At 40.7% G+C, this 19,792-nt stretch overlaps 2 protein-coding genes across 3 annotated transcripts in view; one reads left to right on the top strand and one right to left on the bottom strand.

Moving 5' to 3' along the window:
* The window catches only part of CDH2 (cadherin 2), a 221,866-nt gene that overhangs the window by 15,612 nt on the left and 186,462 nt on the right, over positions 1-19,792 (bottom strand). For both annotated transcript variants that reach the window (XM_057699943.1, XM_057699944.1), the window contains 3 exons: positions 17,530-17,763; positions 17,005-17,238; positions 14,945-15,084 (listed from right to left, as the gene is read on the bottom strand). In XM_057699943.1, the coding sequence (XP_057555926.1) occupies positions 14,945-15,084; positions 17,005-17,238; positions 17,530-17,763 (608 nt within the window). The remainder of the gene's footprint in view (positions 1-14,944; positions 15,085-17,004; positions 17,239-17,529; positions 17,764-19,792) is intronic.
* Positions 2,333-3,467, top strand: LOC130831639 (AP-3 complex subunit sigma-1-like). The gene has a single exon (XM_057699945.1). The coding sequence runs from the start codon at positions 2,404-2,406 to the stop codon at positions 2,983-2,985; it is 582 nt and encodes a 193-aa protein (XP_057555928.1). The 5' UTR covers positions 2,333-2,403; the 3' UTR covers positions 2,986-3,467.

Below are 19,792 nucleotides of genomic sequence, written 5' to 3'. Positions count from 1 at the left end.
GCAATTATGTCTCTTTCAGAGAGTGAAGAATATATTCATTTACTGTTTCACGAGTATCTAAAGAGGGCCTAGTGGGCGCCTGATGTCATTTTCAACTCTGAGAGTGTGAAAGAAGGAAACCAACCTTTACCCAGTGCTCATCATCTGTCAGGAGTTACCTGAGGTGCCTCCTCATGTGACCTCTCAGACGCTCCAAGCAAAAATCCTGCCAAGAGGATGTTGTTCTATCCCACTGATTCCCGTAACTTGGAGAGGTTAATGATTTGCCCAAGGTCATGGACTCAGTTAAACAGTGTGGAAGGAGCAAACAGATGCCACCAGAGCAAGCAAAATAACAAATACAAAAGCTGTATCTTCAGATACAGAGAACAGACTTGTGGCTGCCAATGGGGAGGGGAGTGGGAGAGGGAAGGACTGGGAGTTTGGAGTTAGCAGATGCAAACTAGTTTATAAAGGATGGAAAAACAACAGGTCCTTCTGTGTAGTACAGGGAACTATGTTCAATATCCTGTGATCAACCATAATGGAAAAGAATATGAAAAAAGAATATACGTGTAACAGAGTCACTTTGCTGTACAGGAGAAATTAAACACAACATTGTAAATCAGCTATACTTCAAAAAAAAAAAAGAAAAAAAAAAAGGCTGTATCTTGTTGGCTGGGCCAGTGAAGAAAAGGACAGAAGAGTTTGCTGAGGGGGGCGGGGGGAACATGAGGAGCTTTAAGAGCTACAAGGGAAGTTCCAGGTGGTTTGGGTTAACCAGGCACTGGGATCCAGGACTCCGGTCTGTGCACAGCTGGTTAAAGCCTAACCGACTTTTAGTCGGAAAGGAGTCTCCACTTGGGTCCAACAACAGTCTTGCACATGAGGGAGGGGGAGGGCGCTCAGAGCTCCTGGTCCTTTCTCAGCTTACACTGGTGAGAACCAGGGGATGGAAGAGAAGAGCCGGTTTTGCTATCTCCCAAGCAAGGGCTGGTTCAAGTGGTTAATATTCCTTTTATAGCAGCAAAGGCAAGTAACTTTCAAATTCCCATATAGAGAAGGTAAACATTTTTAGCGTTTCAAGACCAAGTGAGAGAAACAATAATACTAACATGAAAGTAAATGGACAAAATTTTCAGGGAAAAAAAAAAGTACCCGGAAAAGAGCTGACTGTGGCACAGGCAAGAAACTCTTCAGACAGACACAAAAAGGAATGGAAGATAGAAAAGGAGAACATTATTATCTCACTCACCCTATATAGCTCCTGGCGTTAAAATAATTGAATAAAATAGCAATAAGGTGTCAACACATTACCATATAGCTGCTGACAGGTAAGTTGAATACCCTCCCAAGCTTTATGTAAATGACATTACAACCTGATTTTTTTCCCCAGTGAGATACAGTTCTTATGGGAACTATCTACACAGGCGAATTGACGTGGAAACCAAGTTGATTCTGTCGATTATGAAAGTCCCCCAAACAAAGAATTTGCTAACACCTTTTCTGGTTTGAATCATAAACCTAATAGAAATAAAATAACTCGGAGACTTAATATAAAGATCAAGGCTCCCCCATTCTCTGTTTTCATCCACATTTTCATCGCACTAAAGAACCAGTTTTCCACTTCCCCAAACGGAGGAAGCTGATTCCCCATTAAACACATTCATGGCTTCTGCTTCCGTGCTTTACTGTTTATGCTGCCCTGTCACAGCTTTTTTTAAAATTCTGTTTTCAGAACAATGAATAAGCCAAAGGCTCATTCTTTGGTGCAAAACTGTGGTTCTGCTTTAGAAACTTGTACTGTTGAAATTTTATCACAACTTACTTTCCATTGTAAAATTACGGCATGTTCTTTTGGAAACAAACGCACCAAATACACTGCAATTTGATTTGATCCAACAAATCCTTTCTGAGTCTCTTGGGCCAAAGACTCAGTTACTGACCTCATAGAGCTTTTAGTCCAATGTCTTTTAAAAGGATACATTTAAAGATAATGAAAATTTAACATAATAGATAAAACTATGATGAAAAGTATGGAAAGTGAAGCTGTGAAAGAGGTGCTGCTGAAAGAAATGTGAATACACAGAGCATTCCTAGCACAGTAACATGGGCTTCAGAAAGGTGACGCTTCTCCTGAAATTTGAGATTCGTTTTTTATACTATTTGTAATTTCCCATTCTTTCCATGTAATTCAGCCTAGAAACACGGACATATTTTCTTAACCCTTTCAAGAATTGTGTGTCCCCACCCAAGCCCCCGCCCACAGCTCGGGGGCGCGCGCGCGCGCGCGCGCGCAGGAGGGGGCGGGTGGGGAAGGATCGTCGGCGAGATCCTGAGGCGAGGCGAGGCGAGGCGAGGCGAGGCTCGCGCGCCCGCCCCCGCCCTGGCCCGCTGCTCCCACCCGGTCGGCCCGGCTCAGCCATGATCAAGGCGATCCTCATCTTTAACAACCACGGGAAGCCGCGGCTCTCCAAGTTCTACCAGCCCTACAGTGAAGATACACAACAGCAGATCATCAGGGAGACATTCCATTTGGTATCTGAGAGAGATGAAAATGTTTGTAATTTCCTAGAAGGAGGATTATTAATTGGAGGATCTGACAACAAACTGATTTATAGACATTATGCAACATTATATTTTGTCTTCTGTGTGGATTCTTCAGAAAGTGAACTTGGCATTTTAGATCTAATTCAAGTATTTGTGGAAACTTTAGACAAGTGTTTTGAAAACGTCTGTGAACTGGATTTAATTTTCCATGTAGATAAGGTTCACAATATTCTTGCAGAAATGGTGATGGGGGGAATGGTACTGGAGACCAACATGAATGAGATTGTTACACAAATTGATGCACAAAATAAACTGGAGAAATCTGAGGCTGGCTTAGCAGGAGCTCCAGCCCGTGCTGTATCAGCTGTAAAGAATATGAATCTTCCTGAGAGCCCAAGAAATATTAACATTGGTGACATCAGTATAAAAGTGCCAAACCTGCCCTCTTTTAAATAAAAAATTTAAAAGGCCACTCCCAGGTAAAATCCAGGGGGAAAAGTCATCTAAGTTTACCATGCAGTTGTTTACCAAAAATAGAGGAGGAGAGTCTTAACTTTTGCTCTTGGATTTAAGTCAAGGTACTGTATAGAAGTTATGTAAAATCAGTATGAAAGTTCAATGTTGCTTTTCTTGCTCAGTGATTTTGAAGAAATTGAGTAGTTTCAGTGTGATTTTTTTCTTTATTTTCTAAACTGCATTCCTATGGCCACCTAAGGCATGCCTCTGTGTATGGGCTACTACAGTATTTTGAAAAGTGTTTGGGACATTTCTTTAAATTATGTACAACCCAAAATGTTGGTGTTTTGTATGGATCACAAGTGCAGCATTCCTTAATTCCTTCTGTTATTTGTCACAATTGTTATTTAAAGAACAAAGTATGTATTGCATGAAAACATTATGACCTTTTTCTCTTAGTTTAAATAAACTCCAAGGTAACTGGAAAAAAAAAAAAAAAAGAATCGTGTGTCTTGGGAGACAAAAAGTACAGACTTCCAAATGCATCTTCAGTGATACATCCTCACCCCAAGCTCCGACTTCTCCTTACATAAAACAAAAATGTCACCACACTGACAAGGTCAAACTCGTTCTATCTTAGCATGACCTATTATTCTATCTTGGAGGAAATCTAAAAATATGTAATAAAGTTATGGCAGTATTTGGTTGGGAATATGGTAACAGGACATCAAAATCCTTCATGTGGTTTTAGAATTTCCTCAAGGGATACATTCTCTGTTTTAAGATAAATTTACACATGATATCACAGAAGAGGGAGCCTAGTATTGTGATTTTAAAAAAAGGACTCTCAAATCAGAGCATCTGGATTCAAATCCTGACTCTACCCTGTCTAAGTGGGCGATCTTTGGTGGATTACATAAATTTCCTGTGCTAACCTTCAGAGTATTCAACCTTTGGACAAAAAGTGAATAAAGACTTCATTAATGGAAAAAAAGTCTATACAGCAGGGATCAACTTTTTCTGTAAGGATCTGATAGTAAATACTTCAGGCTTTTGGGGCCATAGATTCTCTGCCACGAAATCCCAACTCTGCAGCCGCTGTGTAACAGTGGCCATAAACTGTATGTAAACTATGGACAGGGCGCAAGGTTGTATTCCAATACAACTTTATTTATAAAAATAGGCACTTGGTAGTTTTGACCAGTTGGTGGAACTTTGGCATATACCGCTTAGTATGTTAGCTTTTGGTTTATGGTTGGTTTTTTTTTTGCATCCTGGTAACACATACTTGGCATACAAATCTTTATCACTTTATTACTGGGTAACTTTCCATTCCTCCAAAATGAAATGTAATAAACTTATAATTAGGAAGGATGGATATTAAGATGAATTACATAAAATACTGTGTTCATTTATGTGAAGTGATCAGGAATAGTAAGTAGAAAGTCATGTGCAAATCAAGTGCACATTAAAAATACTGAATGGACAGTAGGGAACAGGCACCAACCAGCTCAGAACATACGTTGTCTGTAACCTGCCAATGACTCGCTTGGCTGTGAGAGTTTCTGAAAGCAGCATGAAAAAAGGCATGGCAGTATGCTAACCCAAATTCCTGGTGAAGCTTTCCTTTTGTGAAATCAGTGTCACTCTTGCAATAACTAATATACACTGGTGTTTGCAGGTGGGTATAAATGGATGGATAACATGGGAACATATTTAACTGAGTGTGCTTTAGTCAACAATGAAAATGTTGAAAGTGGTCTCCATAGTTATGTCCAGAGTCAGCCATCTGTTACTTTGCTTATAAAGCAGAATGCCTTTGTAAAGCAATTATTTCAAAGAATCAAATATACCAGTTTCGTTCTCTGCTTGAGTCAGAGGGTCAGGCTTGGTTGCCTATGCTGGAGCTGGTTTCTAAGACTGGTAGGTAAGCTTTAGAGACCATCTTGGCTCAAGTAGAGATCTCTGGCCTCAGGGAAGTGGCTGGTTTGGTCTCCAGGTGCTTTCTTATAACTGCACCTCATCCTTCTGTCTAGGCATTCAGCCTGGATTTTAGATTTTAGTACCTGTTGCCCAGATTGTATTTTCAGATCTTTCAATAATTTGGCTACTCAAATTGCTTCTCCGGATTCTATGTTTGTCAATGTCAAAATGCTCAATTTTGCAAGCCATGCTTAATGAATTAACTGGTTCTTACCCTTTGCCTGTTTTGTTTTGTTTTTTTTTTTTGATGTGGATCATTTTTAAAGTCTTTATTGAATTTGTTACAATATTGCTTCTGTTTTACGTTTTGGTTTTTTGGCCACAAGGCACATGGGATCTTGGCTCCCTGATCAGGGACTGAACCCACACCCCCTGCATTGGAAGGCGAAGTCTTAACCACTGGACTGCCAGGGAAGTCCCCCTTTGGCCTGTTCTAAAGCCAGATTACTGGTGCTCATCTAATAAACTGAGACTAAGCACCCAGACCGTTGTTTCTATCCAGTAACGCCTGTCTGCCATAGACCAGCAAGAGTAAATAAAACATCTTTCATGTGACCTCCATCCCAGCACATAAGAGCTTGGCCTCTCAAGTCACACAGACCTGGGTTTGAAAACTGGACTAATGGCAGTGTCTACTGCATAGGGTTGTTAGGAAGATCATAAAAGACACGTGACTGAGAGAAGCGCCCAGTGCCTGACACAGAACAGGTATATAATGAAACACTGGCATTTATGCATGTGATCATTTCCTGAAGCCATCAGAGATTTCAAAAAAAGAAAGCGAAGTTGTCAGGCTCTAAGGTAAGGGTTCAATTAACCCTGTAGAAAGACTTGCAAACTAAGAGATTCCGGAAGATGGCCCAATGCACAAACATTCTATGAGTGCCTGCCAGGTGCCAACTGCCCTAGATACTGGAATAAAAAATGAATGTGACAAGTCCCTGCTCTCACGGGGTTTAAGGTCAAGACCAGGGCTGCACACAGGATCTCAAAATAGAGGCAGACATGGGATGCTGTGGGAACACAGAGCAGAGACACCTGGTTTAGCCTGGGACCCCAAGAGAAGATGTCTTGAGATGGAATCTTTTTTTTTTTTTTTTTTCGGATATATTTACTGCTCTTTTATTGTGATCAGGCTACAATTATTAGGATTCTTCTTATTTTACATGTCAAGAAATACATTGACATTTTTGATCACAGAATACATTGATCACAGAACTATCTGTGATCTGTGAACATGATGACAGAAGTTAATTTTTACAACAAAGATATGTTCACTGTAAAATTATGTGGTATTTCTATTCCTTAAAATGTAAGAATATTTAAAACTCAAGGGATATTTCATCAAAAATACACTCTACAGAGATGGAATCTTGGTGCCTGAATAGTTAGGTAGGGAAAGACCTCGGACTGAGCCACAAAAGTGTGAAATAGCCTGAGACAGGTTAGATGTACAGGAAGTTCAATTCTGCTGAAGTTTAAACTGCAAGGTGGAGGATCAGTGAGAGGAGAAACTAAGTCATCAACCGGCAGAGTCCCCCTTCCTCACGGCCAAACCCCGAGTCACGGGAACTGTGGGTTCTTTCTACATCTCAGGCACTTCAACTCTGCTGAATGTGCTTTCTGTGTCACTGAGATGCTGGGGATCTCATCTACTGAAATACTGAGACTCATTTCTAGAAATCACATGAGACATTAATTTCACTGAAAAAAAAAAAGCCAATTGACACTCATACAGCAATCACATCTGGATCTTTTGGGTTTAGGAATCCTGGGCCACTAAAAAGAGCTCCTGGCATGACTCCCTTTATCCTGAAATGATATGTGATTCCATTCACACGCAAGTGCTGGGCCTCAATCTAGAAGACATTAGGATCCCCGGGGGTACAGGCAGTGCTGCCCGGGTTGGGGACAGCTGCCCTCCTGGATCTGGGTGAGCCTGATGCACAGTGTCCCATTTCCCTGAGCTGCTGGACCTCCTGTGTCTCCTCTGTGTCCAGGGACCCACTTCCTTCTCACACATCTGGATGGGTCGGATCGATACTTTTGATCTAGCAACCTGCTGTGGGTAGTTAACTGTAAGTAACCCTGATCTCACAGAAACGATTCAATAAACTCAGGTACCTAACCAGGGTGGGCAGAGCCTTCCAGAGCCTTCACCAAACCCATTTCTTCTTCTCTCAAGGCAGGAGTTGAAGTGATGTGTGTCACTGCCAGGCTTGGCTCATAAAAATCTCCCACAAATCATCCTTCCTGCCCTTCTGTCACCCTGCGATGCATGTATGTAGGCTAGGGTGACCTTGGAAGCCACATGTGGAAGATGGGAAGCCAGTGGTGCTCTGGGTCCCTGAGTGACCATATAGAGTGGAGGAACTTTCTCTCCCCATCCCAAACTCCTATGACCCGAAACCCAATTATGGCCAAGTAAGCAAGAAATACACTTCAATGAGGTTTAGGTCACTGAAATCTTAAAGCTTGTTACAGCAGCTGGCCTATTTTAACTAATACATTTGCCTAAATGTATTTGTGGCTAATCCACTTTCTTCCTTTCTTTTTTTCAGCAACTAGTACTACAGGAAACTATCCCATGGGTTCAGACCACTGTAGCACCTCCTCCCCATAGGAATTTGTTTCTGTTCATCCAAAGCATAATAATTATTATATAATTGAGTCAAAGTCCGCAAAAAAGGGTATCTACGAAGGATAGGCTGGTAACATAAATTGATAAACCTGGCCTGGTATGGAAAAAAAGAAACCAACAATTACTGGAACACAGGTGCTGCTTAAAGAAGATGTCTCTGTTTAGTTTCCAACAAACACTGCCATGTCAGAAAGCAGGCCATCTTTTCATTTTTTGAGAGGATTGGGAGAGCCAGAACTTATGTGAATTTTTTCAGTTTTCAAACTCTGCCAGCTGAATAAAACACAGCCGTGGGCTTTTCATGAACAGACCCTCCTGTGTATGAACTGTGACTTTCAAGTGATCCAGAATCCAGCTTTCTGGCATGGCCCCAAACCATCAGGGATGCTGGCAGGTATCTTCTCGGAGAGCTCAGAACCATTTCTAATGCAAAAGAAACTAGCCCAGAGCATGTCTCTAAGACTTCAGAAGCCACATTTGGGCATTCAGAGAGTCCCCATCGTCCTGCAATGGGAAGCCTGCTGAGCCCCAGAGGTGCTGGGCCTTGTTGCAAGAGACTGAGAGAAAAACATTTAGCCAATCATGATGCTACACTCAACAGCAGCACTGAGTAGAGGAATTCAGATGTGGTACCCAGTGGATAATAAGGGCCGAGAACCCAAGAGTGATCAAGATAAAACCAATGTGGCATCTTTACTTAGCCACCCACACGTCCTGTCAGGACCAGCTCTGACCAGCGTCAGCTTTTATCTTGAATGAGTCGACGCTGCTTGCAGAGAGGACAAGCCTGATCCCTTACTGCTACCCTTGCTCCCCTGAACCACCTGCCAAGGTCCTAAGGCTCCCAGCGTCCACTGACTGTCATTGGAGAAACCCCCCGACGTGCTCAGCAGCACCTTCTTTCACAGACCCAGAGCCCCCCAAACAGTCCAAGACCTTGGGAATGGAAAATTTTCCGAGTTAAATTTTAAGAGCAGAGAAAACTGCTGTAGATCCCAGAGCCTATTTCAAGGAGGGGGTGGCCTTCTTCTGATAAATTCAAATGACATTCTGAAAGGCACTGTTTTAATTGCCAGGTTGAACTTGAGCTTTGCCAAGGGTGGTACCATCTTCTTTAGGCTCAGGCCTAGTGGGATTGAATCCCCACCTTCACTACTTTCTAACAGTGAATACCTTCTTTGTTGGCCTGGGGGAGAGTCAAAAGAAGTAATGGATATAAAGCACTTCGTACAGGCCCTTAGTACCATGCCTAATACATAGGGTACCACAACCAGCCCCAACAATAGCTTCTGCTGTTATTATGGGGAATGAAGCTGTATAATTTCAGGAGATTTAGGCAGAGGTTGTTTAAAGACAGCACTAGTGAGTATATATTATAAACATAATACACATTCAGTATATGTTTGTTTAATATAAGAGCAATCATAATTAAGTCTAAGCTTTAAAGAGCAGGAGGCTAACAGTTTCTGTTTCTCATCCTGGGGCTAAAAAAGGGATGGTTCCAGGAGAAGTGAGCTATCAGTTGGTTACACTGTACACTCACCTGTATTTTATTAGTGATGCTGATATGTACGGAACTAGATACGAAGATCATGAAAAGGGATATGGTGTCTGCAACCAGCTCCACTGACCAAAAGGGTACTGAAGGACATTTATTAATGAGGATAATTAAACATGACTTGATAACCACCCAAAGCCCTGCTGATCACAGCAGTGAAGCAGATAAAGAGACTGAAAAGAGACTGGACGTTATACTGAGCCTGCCCAACTGCCAACAGCACTGTGAGGAAATAATGGTCGTGTTCAGAACACATCTAATGCCAGTTTCAAAGATGGACCCAACCTAGTCTCCTGACAATGGAAACCAGAGCAGAATATCCACACACACTGAGAAAAGTCTACCATACAGAAGACAGGAAAAAAGATATGGAGGTGTTTTTTTGGTTTGTTTTGTTTTCCTTTTCATGGGCTCTACATTTTTAGCTATTTTATTAAAGAAACTAGCAACCTGTGTTTTGGCACAGAACTTAAACAGAGACGCTAATTAACAGCAGGGAAGATAAAGGCTCCCTTGTAAAGGACTGTTTTGCTTTGTTTTCTTTCTAATCAGTTAGCTCCTTAAGGATACTTCCTCTTGGCAGGAAGAATATTCTTGGTTCAGCCAGCTTTAGACTAGCCATCAGAGGCTCCTGGTGACAGCTGCTGCAGACTTGCCTCTGCCTGTAGCCACAAGCCTCTACCAACTAGCTAAACTCACCTCTGAGATCTACCCATCTTTGAAAGCTGATGACTCTGTAAGACTGTCTGGCTGAGACGTCCAGGAGACCATGGCCTGATCGTGACAAGCTGTCTGCTTCCTATGCCACAGTTTCCAACCACATCTCGAGGTAACACCCATGCTCTGTAGAATACCAGCTGTGTGTAATAAAAATCGACCAAAACTTGTCTAGAATGTAACATGGCACCAATTCCATTTCTGAGGCTCACTCTTGTAAAAAGATAATGTCTTAAAAAAAAATAAAAAAGTATGAGCCAAAGTCTGTTGCCAAAAAGGTTTAATGCATGCTTCAAAGAAACAGAATTTCTAACAGGGAGCCACATGTGAATTATGGACAACAGTACACGGTATATTTCACAAAACCGAACTTCTCAGGAACTGGCTATATGATTTTAAGATTTAAAAGCAATGGCATCTTATTTAGAACATGGAGAAGCGTTTGGCATAAATTCACTTGGAAAGTAAGAGTATTAAAGGGTTTCTTCTTCTTAAGGAAAAAAAGTAAATGATAAAATCCATCCAAAACTTTAAAATAAAAATCTTGATGAATTCAGTTGGAGAAATTATCTTAACTGATAGGAGGATATATTAGAAAGCTCTAGTAATGAAAACAGCATGGTAATGGCCCAAGAGTAAACAAACAGGACAAACAGACAAAGAGTAGACAAATACGTCTGGAAGCCTCCTTACAGACCCACACGTATATAACCACCTGCTTTATAACAAATGAACCCCTTCAATGCAGTGGAGATGGGTTATCTTTTGAGTAAACAGTGCTGGACAGCCAGCTTGGAAGAAAACAAGAGACCCCCTGCTCCAGATCTTATACCACACGAATAATCCATTACTGATGGATCATAGACTTAATATGATAGGTAAAACCATAAAGCCTCAACAAGACAAGATTTTTTTTTTAGGGAGGGATTCATTAACTCAAGGAGACAAAGTTTCCTTAAATAGGTATAAATGTACCAACCATAATGGAAAAAATTGATAATTTAGACTTCATTAAAATTAGAACCTTCTCTTCATCATAAGGTACCATTAAGAGAATAAAAAAGCAAGCTACAGAATAGAAGATATTTATAATATATTTATCTGACAAAGAACTGATACCCATTATATATAAGGACCTCCTACAAGTCAATAAGAAAAAGACAGACAACCCAATAGAAAAGTCAACAAATAAGCCGAACAGAAACTTCACAAAGAAGGTAATCAAAACGGCAAGTAAGTCAGTAGGAACATCCCAATTTAATCCTAATGAGGCACACACCATCAGAGTGGCGAAAATTTTGAAAGACTGAAAAAACCCAAGTGCTAGTGAGGATGCAGGGCAATTGGGACTCTCACGCACCACTGGGGCCAGGGGAGGTGTGAACTGGTACAATCCCTTTGGAAAACTGGCGGGTTGTACAAAGGGCTGCACACACATGCACAGTCTAGGATCTAGAAATTAAATCCCTCAGCACCTACCAACAGAAATGTGCCAAAACACAGGCACAAGAACATTCACAACAGTTTCATTCATAACAACTCAAGTATTCAAGTGTAGCAGAATGCGTAAATAAAATGTGGTTAATTCTCACAGCAGAACAGTATTCAGTAATGACAAGAAATGAACTACTTCTAAAGGTAGCAGCACAGATGAATCTTACAGATATATTACAGATATACAGATATGCAGATATTGAGTAAAGGAGGCCAGGCAGGAAAAGTACCTACTGTATGACATCCATTTTTACAATAAAATCCTAAACCAGGTAATGCCAATCTATGGTGACAGAAATAAAAAATAAGGGTTACTTTTGACAGAGGGCACACTGCCTGCCAGAGGGGTACACAACAAGCTTCTGGGGTAACGGAAACATGCTTTGTTGACATGAGTGGTGGTTATACTCTTAAACCTGGAGGAAGCCTTCTGCTTCTGGTTGGTTCAGAGAAAATCATGAGATTATCATTCATGCGCTGATGCTAAGAACAAGCCAGATATGTTACTAAATCACGGATTTCTAAGACCATAAGACAGCTAAAAACATAATGAGATCTAACTGAATGAAAATAAAGAAATGGGCAGGCCCTTTCTAGGAGAAAGACCCATCACTGCTCTTATCTCCAGAGGAGGAAGGAGAAGAAGAGTCATTAAATGGTAAAAGGACGAATCACCCTGACTCTGAAGGAAACTTTAGTGGCCATGAATGGATAGGCTTGACGGAGTCACATCCTCCGGGAGCCTGTAGCCACCACCAACTCCTTCCCACTGGCCTTTACCTACTGCACAAAGTGGGGGTCCACCAAAGGGTGGGTGCAGGGCCACAGATCTGTCATACTAAGGAGGGAGTCTGGATTTGATAATTTCCAAAGAGCAGATGGGGTCTGGATCCAGAGACAGGACACCCATGAGGAGGCTGCTGCAGGCCAGTGATGATTCTGACCTGAGTGAAGGCAGTGGGCTTGACAATGGTGAAAGTGAATGGATTTCATGAACCACTTTAGAGGCAGAGGAGACAGAACCTTTGGTGTAGCCTTCCCATGCTGCATATTTTATTCCACTATTACGAGGTAAAAATTAGAGTGAATAAAAAACCCATTATCTAATTCTGTTACAATTTTCTATACTGAGAACTGCAAATGGGAATCAAAACAGGACCAGAGAATGGGCGGAGGCTCTAAATCTAGACTAAAATGCCGTCAAAGAAGCAAGAGACGACCAAAAGACGGCACAGGAAGACCTGCACTATTTAAATAAATGAGCCACTGAGGTCAACACAGAAAGTTCCAGAAAAGTCTTTGGATTATCAAGAAAGTGGGTAGAAAGCAACACATTCGTGCTCAAGAGTTGACTGGAGAGCAAAGAAAACTTTCGGGGTCAGGTAAAGAGGAGGTTGAAGACTTATGACAACAATTTTAATAAATCTTGCAATAGGTCAGTTTTACCATTTGATCTTAAGCATCAATCTAAGTGGATACAGTCAGTAACGGAAGTAAGTCTTTCTTAAAATAACTACAACAATAAAACTTCACTAAACAATTTCTTAAAGGAATTGGTGGGGAGGAAGGGAGGAGAAAAAGCCAGATTGGGTGACATCGAATACCCGGGTCCAGACCCTCGGATGCTGAGAAATATCGTGGTTCTTGATTCTATGCAGCACGCAGTCGTGCCTGGTGTCCTTCTAGTCGTTACTGCTTCTACCGAAGCTTCACTGACTTGGGTTTAGGTTTATGCCTAGAAAATTATGCACAATGACATGAAAAATAAAATGCTGAAAGAAGAAGATTTATGAGATAATGTGATCAGTATAACGTTTGCTGTTCTTGAACATAGCTCAGGAACGTGAAAGGACAGATTAATGAGGGATTATGCCAAACATGAATTTTAATCTCCAAAGACATTTATAAGCAAGAAACCCTGGGGTATATTTATAGAGCCACTTTAATTAGTCAGTATTCAAAACAGCTTTACGCACGAGTCAACTTTTCAACAGATTTAAAATATGCATCTCTTCTAAATGAGAGCTGAGGTACTGTAAACCAAGCATGCAATCGGGAATCAGAAGATGCGGGCTTGAGTTCTGACTCGGCCAGTTACAGACTCAGAGAGCAAATCACAAAACCTGTTCAAATGGAAAATGGAAAACTCTGATGGGCTGCCAGAAAGATGACACACAACAATGGGTGTGAATGTACTGTGTAAAACAGAAGTGATATATTATTTCCTCCAAGGAGTAAAGAAGAGAAAGAGAACATATGTTCATGAAATTTGCTCTTTTTCAAGTTAACAGTCCTATCACTAATGTCTACACATATACTCTGTAGACAGAGTACTTTGAATTTACTGATAATGGTCTAAGATCCAAGGATTCTGGGTTCTTCTACCAGACTACTACCCCCAACACTTGCATTAGTATACGGAAATGAGAGTTATCAAATGTCTCTAAGAAATACCTCTCACAGTGACTGCTCATGGATTATACTCATAACTTCCAGATAATTTCTAAAGGAACTATATCAGAGTAGTTAGTTTTGGCTGTAACATCAGACAGACCTGGATTCAAATCCTACCTCTGTCACTTCCTAGGTTGTATGAATGCATAGAATCCAACCATCCTTCCGTTCTGTTTTCTAATACAAAAGTGGAGATAGTTACAGTACAGTATACAGGTTCCAAAGATTTAAGAGAGAACAGCATTAAACGTACTTAGCAGAATACCTGGTACGTGGTACAGACCTTCAAAGTGTTAGCTATAATGATACTTAACATGCTGCTTCCCAGCAGATAAAATTTTTCATTTTCCACCTATTGGTCATTCCCATCCTTGAACAGGGATGCAGTTCCTTGCATACGCACAGAAGCTCATGTTATTTTATAGCTAGTCAGGAGCTCAACATTTATTAAGCAACTACTATAAGCCAGGCACCAGGACAACATCACGGATACAGAGGTGAACTAGATATTGTCTCTGACTGCAAACATTTCTCAAGAATGTAAGATTTTTGGGAACTCCCTGGCAGTCCAGTGGTTAGGACTGCGCGCTGTCACTGCCAGAGCCCAAGTAAGACTCTTGAGGGCAAATCTCTGTTGGCTCTGCCCACCTCTGTATCCCCGATGATTAAAATAGTGCCTGGATTATTCACTTTGCTTGGTAAATGCTTATGAAATGAAGAGTCTGTGCTTTTTCTGCCATATGGATAAATATCCAAATCCCAACATAGAAACTACTTTTACTTTTATCTTGGCTATGCAATGAAGAAAAACTGTAAAGAGAGACATTTTTATCAGTACAGATATAATTGGTATTAAGTGTAAATCCTGGGCTCCTTGAAACAATGTTAATAATTTTCTCACAAAATAAATACAATGACATTTGGCACTTTGAAAAAAAAAAATCAGTGGGCAGCAGAGGTTGGAAAGAATTCACCAAGTGTTTGATAATGTGATAAAGGAAAAGAAACTTGATACCATTCTTTCACTCTATGCCTTAATATTTTCCCCACCATTTTAATTGTAAGATGAAAAAATTTCATTTAGAGATTTAAAGATTTAAAACATTGCTCACCTGGTCTTCTTCTCCTCCACCTTCTTCATCATATTTTAAAATATTATCTCTTACATCGTCTTCTGGGTCAATTAAAAGTTGCTTGGCCTGGCGTTCTTTATCCCGGCGTTTCATCCATACCACGAACATCAGAACGAGGACTAGGTGGGGAGAGTGAAGACACACAATACCGTCATTTTAAAAACTTGACCTATCTAATCACATGCTTCAACACTAATACTTTATACTCATATGGGTGGAAAACTTGTAATGCATCTTCCACTCTGTTATCTATTTCTGGCCTCACGTGACCAGAGATAAGACAAAGCACTTGGTTTAGAGTGTGAGGACCCGGGTTCTGCAAACTGGTGCCCTGTGAACTCACTGAGTGGACGTCTGTCCTCAGTTTTACCATCTACAAACGGAGACAAAAACTATCTCTGTCTTTTACTTTGTCTAGCTAGAGGACAGGATATGCTTCACATAATGGCCTATAAATTCTAAAACAACGAACAAAAGTAAGTGAAGTTGTCACTCATTATTGAACTGGTGTTTCATTCTGTTGATCAGTTATCATTCTACTCCCCAAATCAGAGAGAAGGGACTTGTCAAGGGTGGGACATGCTTGCCAAGATGCGTTTGGTAGTACACTAGACCTGGATCAGCGACTTGATCTTGAGGATTTTTGACTCCCAAGGGCCTGGGTCATTCCTATTCAACTGCATGTTTTAGGTAAGAAGGCCAGGGGATTAGTTTGAGCACTGATATAACATTAGGCTTTCACGCTTTACATTTCTGTGCCAAGATTAGAACCATAAATTTTCCAGCAAGTTGATGTTGAAATCAGCACTGATTCATCTTCCTTCAAAATGGCTTGAGTCACTTCTTCATGCCACAATCCATCAGCTCCAAGTCTTTCTTGATAAGGTTGGCATATATGCCCCGTGTTAGTTGAAACCGAAACATATCCCTAAGTGCACATCTAGGAATGCACTCCCTCTAAAATCTGGGCCTATCAGTTTACATCCTGAAGCAAAAGATTTAATGACTCTTATTTGAGCACATTTTTATTATTGGCCATAAAAGTAAATATCCTCCTTTTAAAGCCAGATACATGATCTCATTTGCTATTGTTCCAGGGCTAAATGTAGCAAGTGGATTATTAGTATGGCATGTAGGTTTCGAATTATAGTCAAAGTAGTCTCCACATAGGAAGTAAAAAATGCTCAGGCTTCTACAGTAATTGCTTAGGAAAAAAAGGGACGGGATCCTAAATTACCAGAACACTTGTAAATGGAGAAAACATAAAAGAAATGGCCAACATTTTCAAGAAGGTGATTGGTGCATAGCATGATCGCATAATAAACTAAGCCCTGCTGCTATGCAACAATACAACACAGGGTCCAGGCAATTTATTCTTCTAACCTGCATGCTCAAAAGTGGTTCCTGAAGTACTTTCCAGTGGTTAATTTCTTGCATGCCACTGAACCAAAGACTGCAAAGTATCTTAAAAAGGAGCAATTCCTTAATCTAGACTTGCTCTAAAGACAGACAATTTATTGAGCTGTGTAATCATTTCTATTATCCAATGTGCTGTATGAAGTACAATCTCTCACTATGTTATGCAGCCCGTCGGAAACAAATACCTTGATCCTTGAATGACTGGAGCAGGTTGCTGACTGCACTTTATATGAAGGAAAGCGAGGGAAAGCAATATACTTATTTTCCTAAATCATCAACTACACGCCATAAATTCAGACTCAAATCCTAAGAGACGTGCTCCAACTTAGGACGGTCTAGCGTTTTTCTATGAAAAGAGTCGGCTACAGCTCCCCAAGTTATCAGCATCAGAAAACTGTCACAGGGCATGAAAAAGGTAGGCTGGCTGGGTTTTGCTGCAAACATGTAAGTGCTTGCAAGGATGCTCAGGGCTGTTATTCTAAAGTGGGCTTGGCTGCGAGAAAATGCTCAGAGGTCTGAAGAGCGTTTAGATTACGTTGAAAGGCAGCGATAAAAAGTTACTTTGCAAAACACCCTAGAAGCAAACGGGATGAAAGCTAAGAGACAAGACAGGTACTCACTGAGCAGGATGATGATGCAGAGCAGGATGGCAATGATGGCGCCAGTGCCCAGCCCTGCCCCCACGATCCTATCCACATCTGTGCAGTCCCCATTGGAGTCACACTGGCAGACCTTCACCCGAAGGATGGAAATGTTTGATTTGGGAGGATTACCCGAATCTGTGATTATGATTGGAACTTCATATATCCCGGCTTCAAGAAATTTTATCTTTAAATTAAGCTGAGCAAAATCACCTATACAATAAAGGGAAAAATACAGTCTGATAGTGTATATATAATATGATTCAAAAACACAGCGTTTTCCAGAATGCATTACTACCGAATGGTACATGTAAAGTAGATTTCAACTACCCTGCATTGTAAAGTGTTTTTGGCTTTAAGGGCTTTTAATATCTTCTTTAAACTTCAAGTAGCTTTTAAAATATATTTAAGGAGAAGATAATAAAGTGCTTAAAACGAACTTTTCATACCAGGCTTCAAAGCCTCTCAACTGCACATATATTCAAATAATGAACCTGTTCTTACCATTAAGCCGAGTGATGGTCCAATTTCTCTTAATAGTCACTGGAGACAAAGGAAGATCAAAAGCAAATGGTCCAGCATTTGGATCAATGTCATAATCAAGTGCTGTGATGTTAATTGAATTGGGGTCCGGAGTTTCGCAAGTCTCTGCCTCTTGAGGTAACACTTGAGGGGCATTGTCATTAATATCAAGTAAATAGATCTGCAGTGTTCCCGTTCCACTCATAGGAGGAATTCCTTAAAAGGGAGGAAAAGAATCACAAACCGATCCTGAACAATTCTCTCCAGTGAGACTCAACTAGGGTGAAATTCTCAAAGTTGCTAGTCTTTCTTGCCTTTATCACTGCGTAACCTTGGAAAAAATCTAGTTGCCACAGCATCTCGGCCGACTGTTTTTGGTACAAGTCCACTTCTTGCTGCTTTTCTAGGACGACCCTGCACTGCTCGCGCTGGGGCTGCGGGCGCCGAGGGCGGGGACAACGCGCATGCGCAGCCCCTAGCTGGGTCTGCTCCTGCGGCCTCGTTCTCGTTACTCCGGGCGCTGTGCACATCGCGCTCCTCTAGGCACTGGGGGATGTAAGAGAAGCGGAACCCTGGGCTTATAATCTCATGGGCCCTACTCTTTGATGGAGAATCAAGCCGTGTGCATGAAAGAACCCGGGAATGCTTTTCAAGCTCAGACACAGCTTTGAAATATTGAAACAGTCTACAGACAAGCGATACGGACCCACAGACCTCATCTTGGGGAGCAGCCTTTGGAGAAGAGACATGGTATTTAATGATCAATCAACTACCTCCTTGCCAGAGTATTAGGTTGCTCTCCATACGTTATTTCTTTGTCATCCTGTGAAGTAAGTTTAAACAGGAACCTAAGTGTCTATAAACTGGTCATGGTTGCACCCTCTTAGAAGTGGTGGGGTTGCTAGTAGGTTGGTCTGCCTGACCCCAAACCCATTCTCATTCCACTATAAAATACTGTCTCTACACTTATCACTTCTTGTGATAATTTAGACTGGTGATTTGGACTCTGCAATGTTATAGATATTTATAAATAAATATATAAAATATAATGAAAATATAAACAATATAATTATATCATTTAAATATACATAATACATTTATGTTTAATTTAATTATATAATTTATATATATTATATAACCCTAATAGAAAACTAGGAATCTCCTAAATAAGGAAATTGAAACCCAGAGGTTTCAGTGACCTGCCCAAGGTCATGAAACTAGGAAGGTGCACACACACACTCCTCAGGAAGGGACAAGGAGAAATCTCCATGGACCTCTGTAAGGAATACAGATGGGCTCTGCGAGCAGGGAGGTTAAGGTGAAGGGGTAGGATAGCTGTTCACAATATTCTAATGCCAACAGGACCACTATGATTCTCTGCAGTTTGAGTTACTTTCACATTTATTATCACATTTAATGTTATTTGACTCTCATAACAACTTTGTAGAATAGCAAGCAGCAAAAACAACGATCAATAATGAAACAAAGGCACAGAGATTATAATAGCTTGCCCAATCATTAAGGAGCAGAACTGAGGCTCTAAATCCAGCCTTGTGATTTAAAGTCAAGTGCATTTGCAAAGCATCACAGCTACAGATTTAACTGCTCACTTCTCTCTTATATCAAACACCCTTTCAATTAGAAAACAGTCCACCTTGGTGAATGAAAAATCTGGTTGTAACTCACAGCCAACATATATACACATAATTTTATAGCTCTTTAAATCTCAACATAATGGTGCACAATATATTACTTTAAATTTCACTGTGGAGAAAGCTACCACTTACATATGGAGAGAAAGCATGAAACAGACACGAGTGCCATGCTTTGATGTGAAATGGCAGAAGAGGTTCCCACCAAGTTTCAACTCTAAATATTTGAACAGAAGGTCTCATATTAGAAAGGATAAGAAATATTGCTTTGGCCCTGTCACCTCATAGATTTATGACAGATAATGGTCTCACTGAATCTTATTATACAGGATTTAGAAAGGTTCTTCGAAACCGTTCTTATCAAAAAATGTTGATAGGCAACATTTTTCAAACTGCACATCTTGACCACCAAACAGAAAAGCCTCCTATTTTTATTCGATGCTAACATTCATAGTCCAACATTAAAATGATTTTAAAAGATTGTCGTGATTCAGTTTAAAACTATTAACACATAATAGAAATATTTACTTGAGTGTTCAGTTTGTGCCAGGCACTGTTTTAAAAGCTTTCCGAGTACAAGCCTGGTTATCGTC

Source organism: Hippopotamus amphibius, chromosome 11 (assembly GCF_030028045.1).
Source record: "Hippopotamus amphibius kiboko isolate mHipAmp2 chromosome 11, mHipAmp2.hap2, whole genome shotgun sequence".
Taxonomy (NCBI): Eukaryota; Metazoa; Chordata; class Mammalia; order Artiodactyla; family Hippopotamidae; genus Hippopotamus; species Hippopotamus amphibius.
The sequence above is the reverse complement of the archived record's forward strand: the minus strand, read 5'-3'. Positions and strand labels throughout refer to the sequence as shown.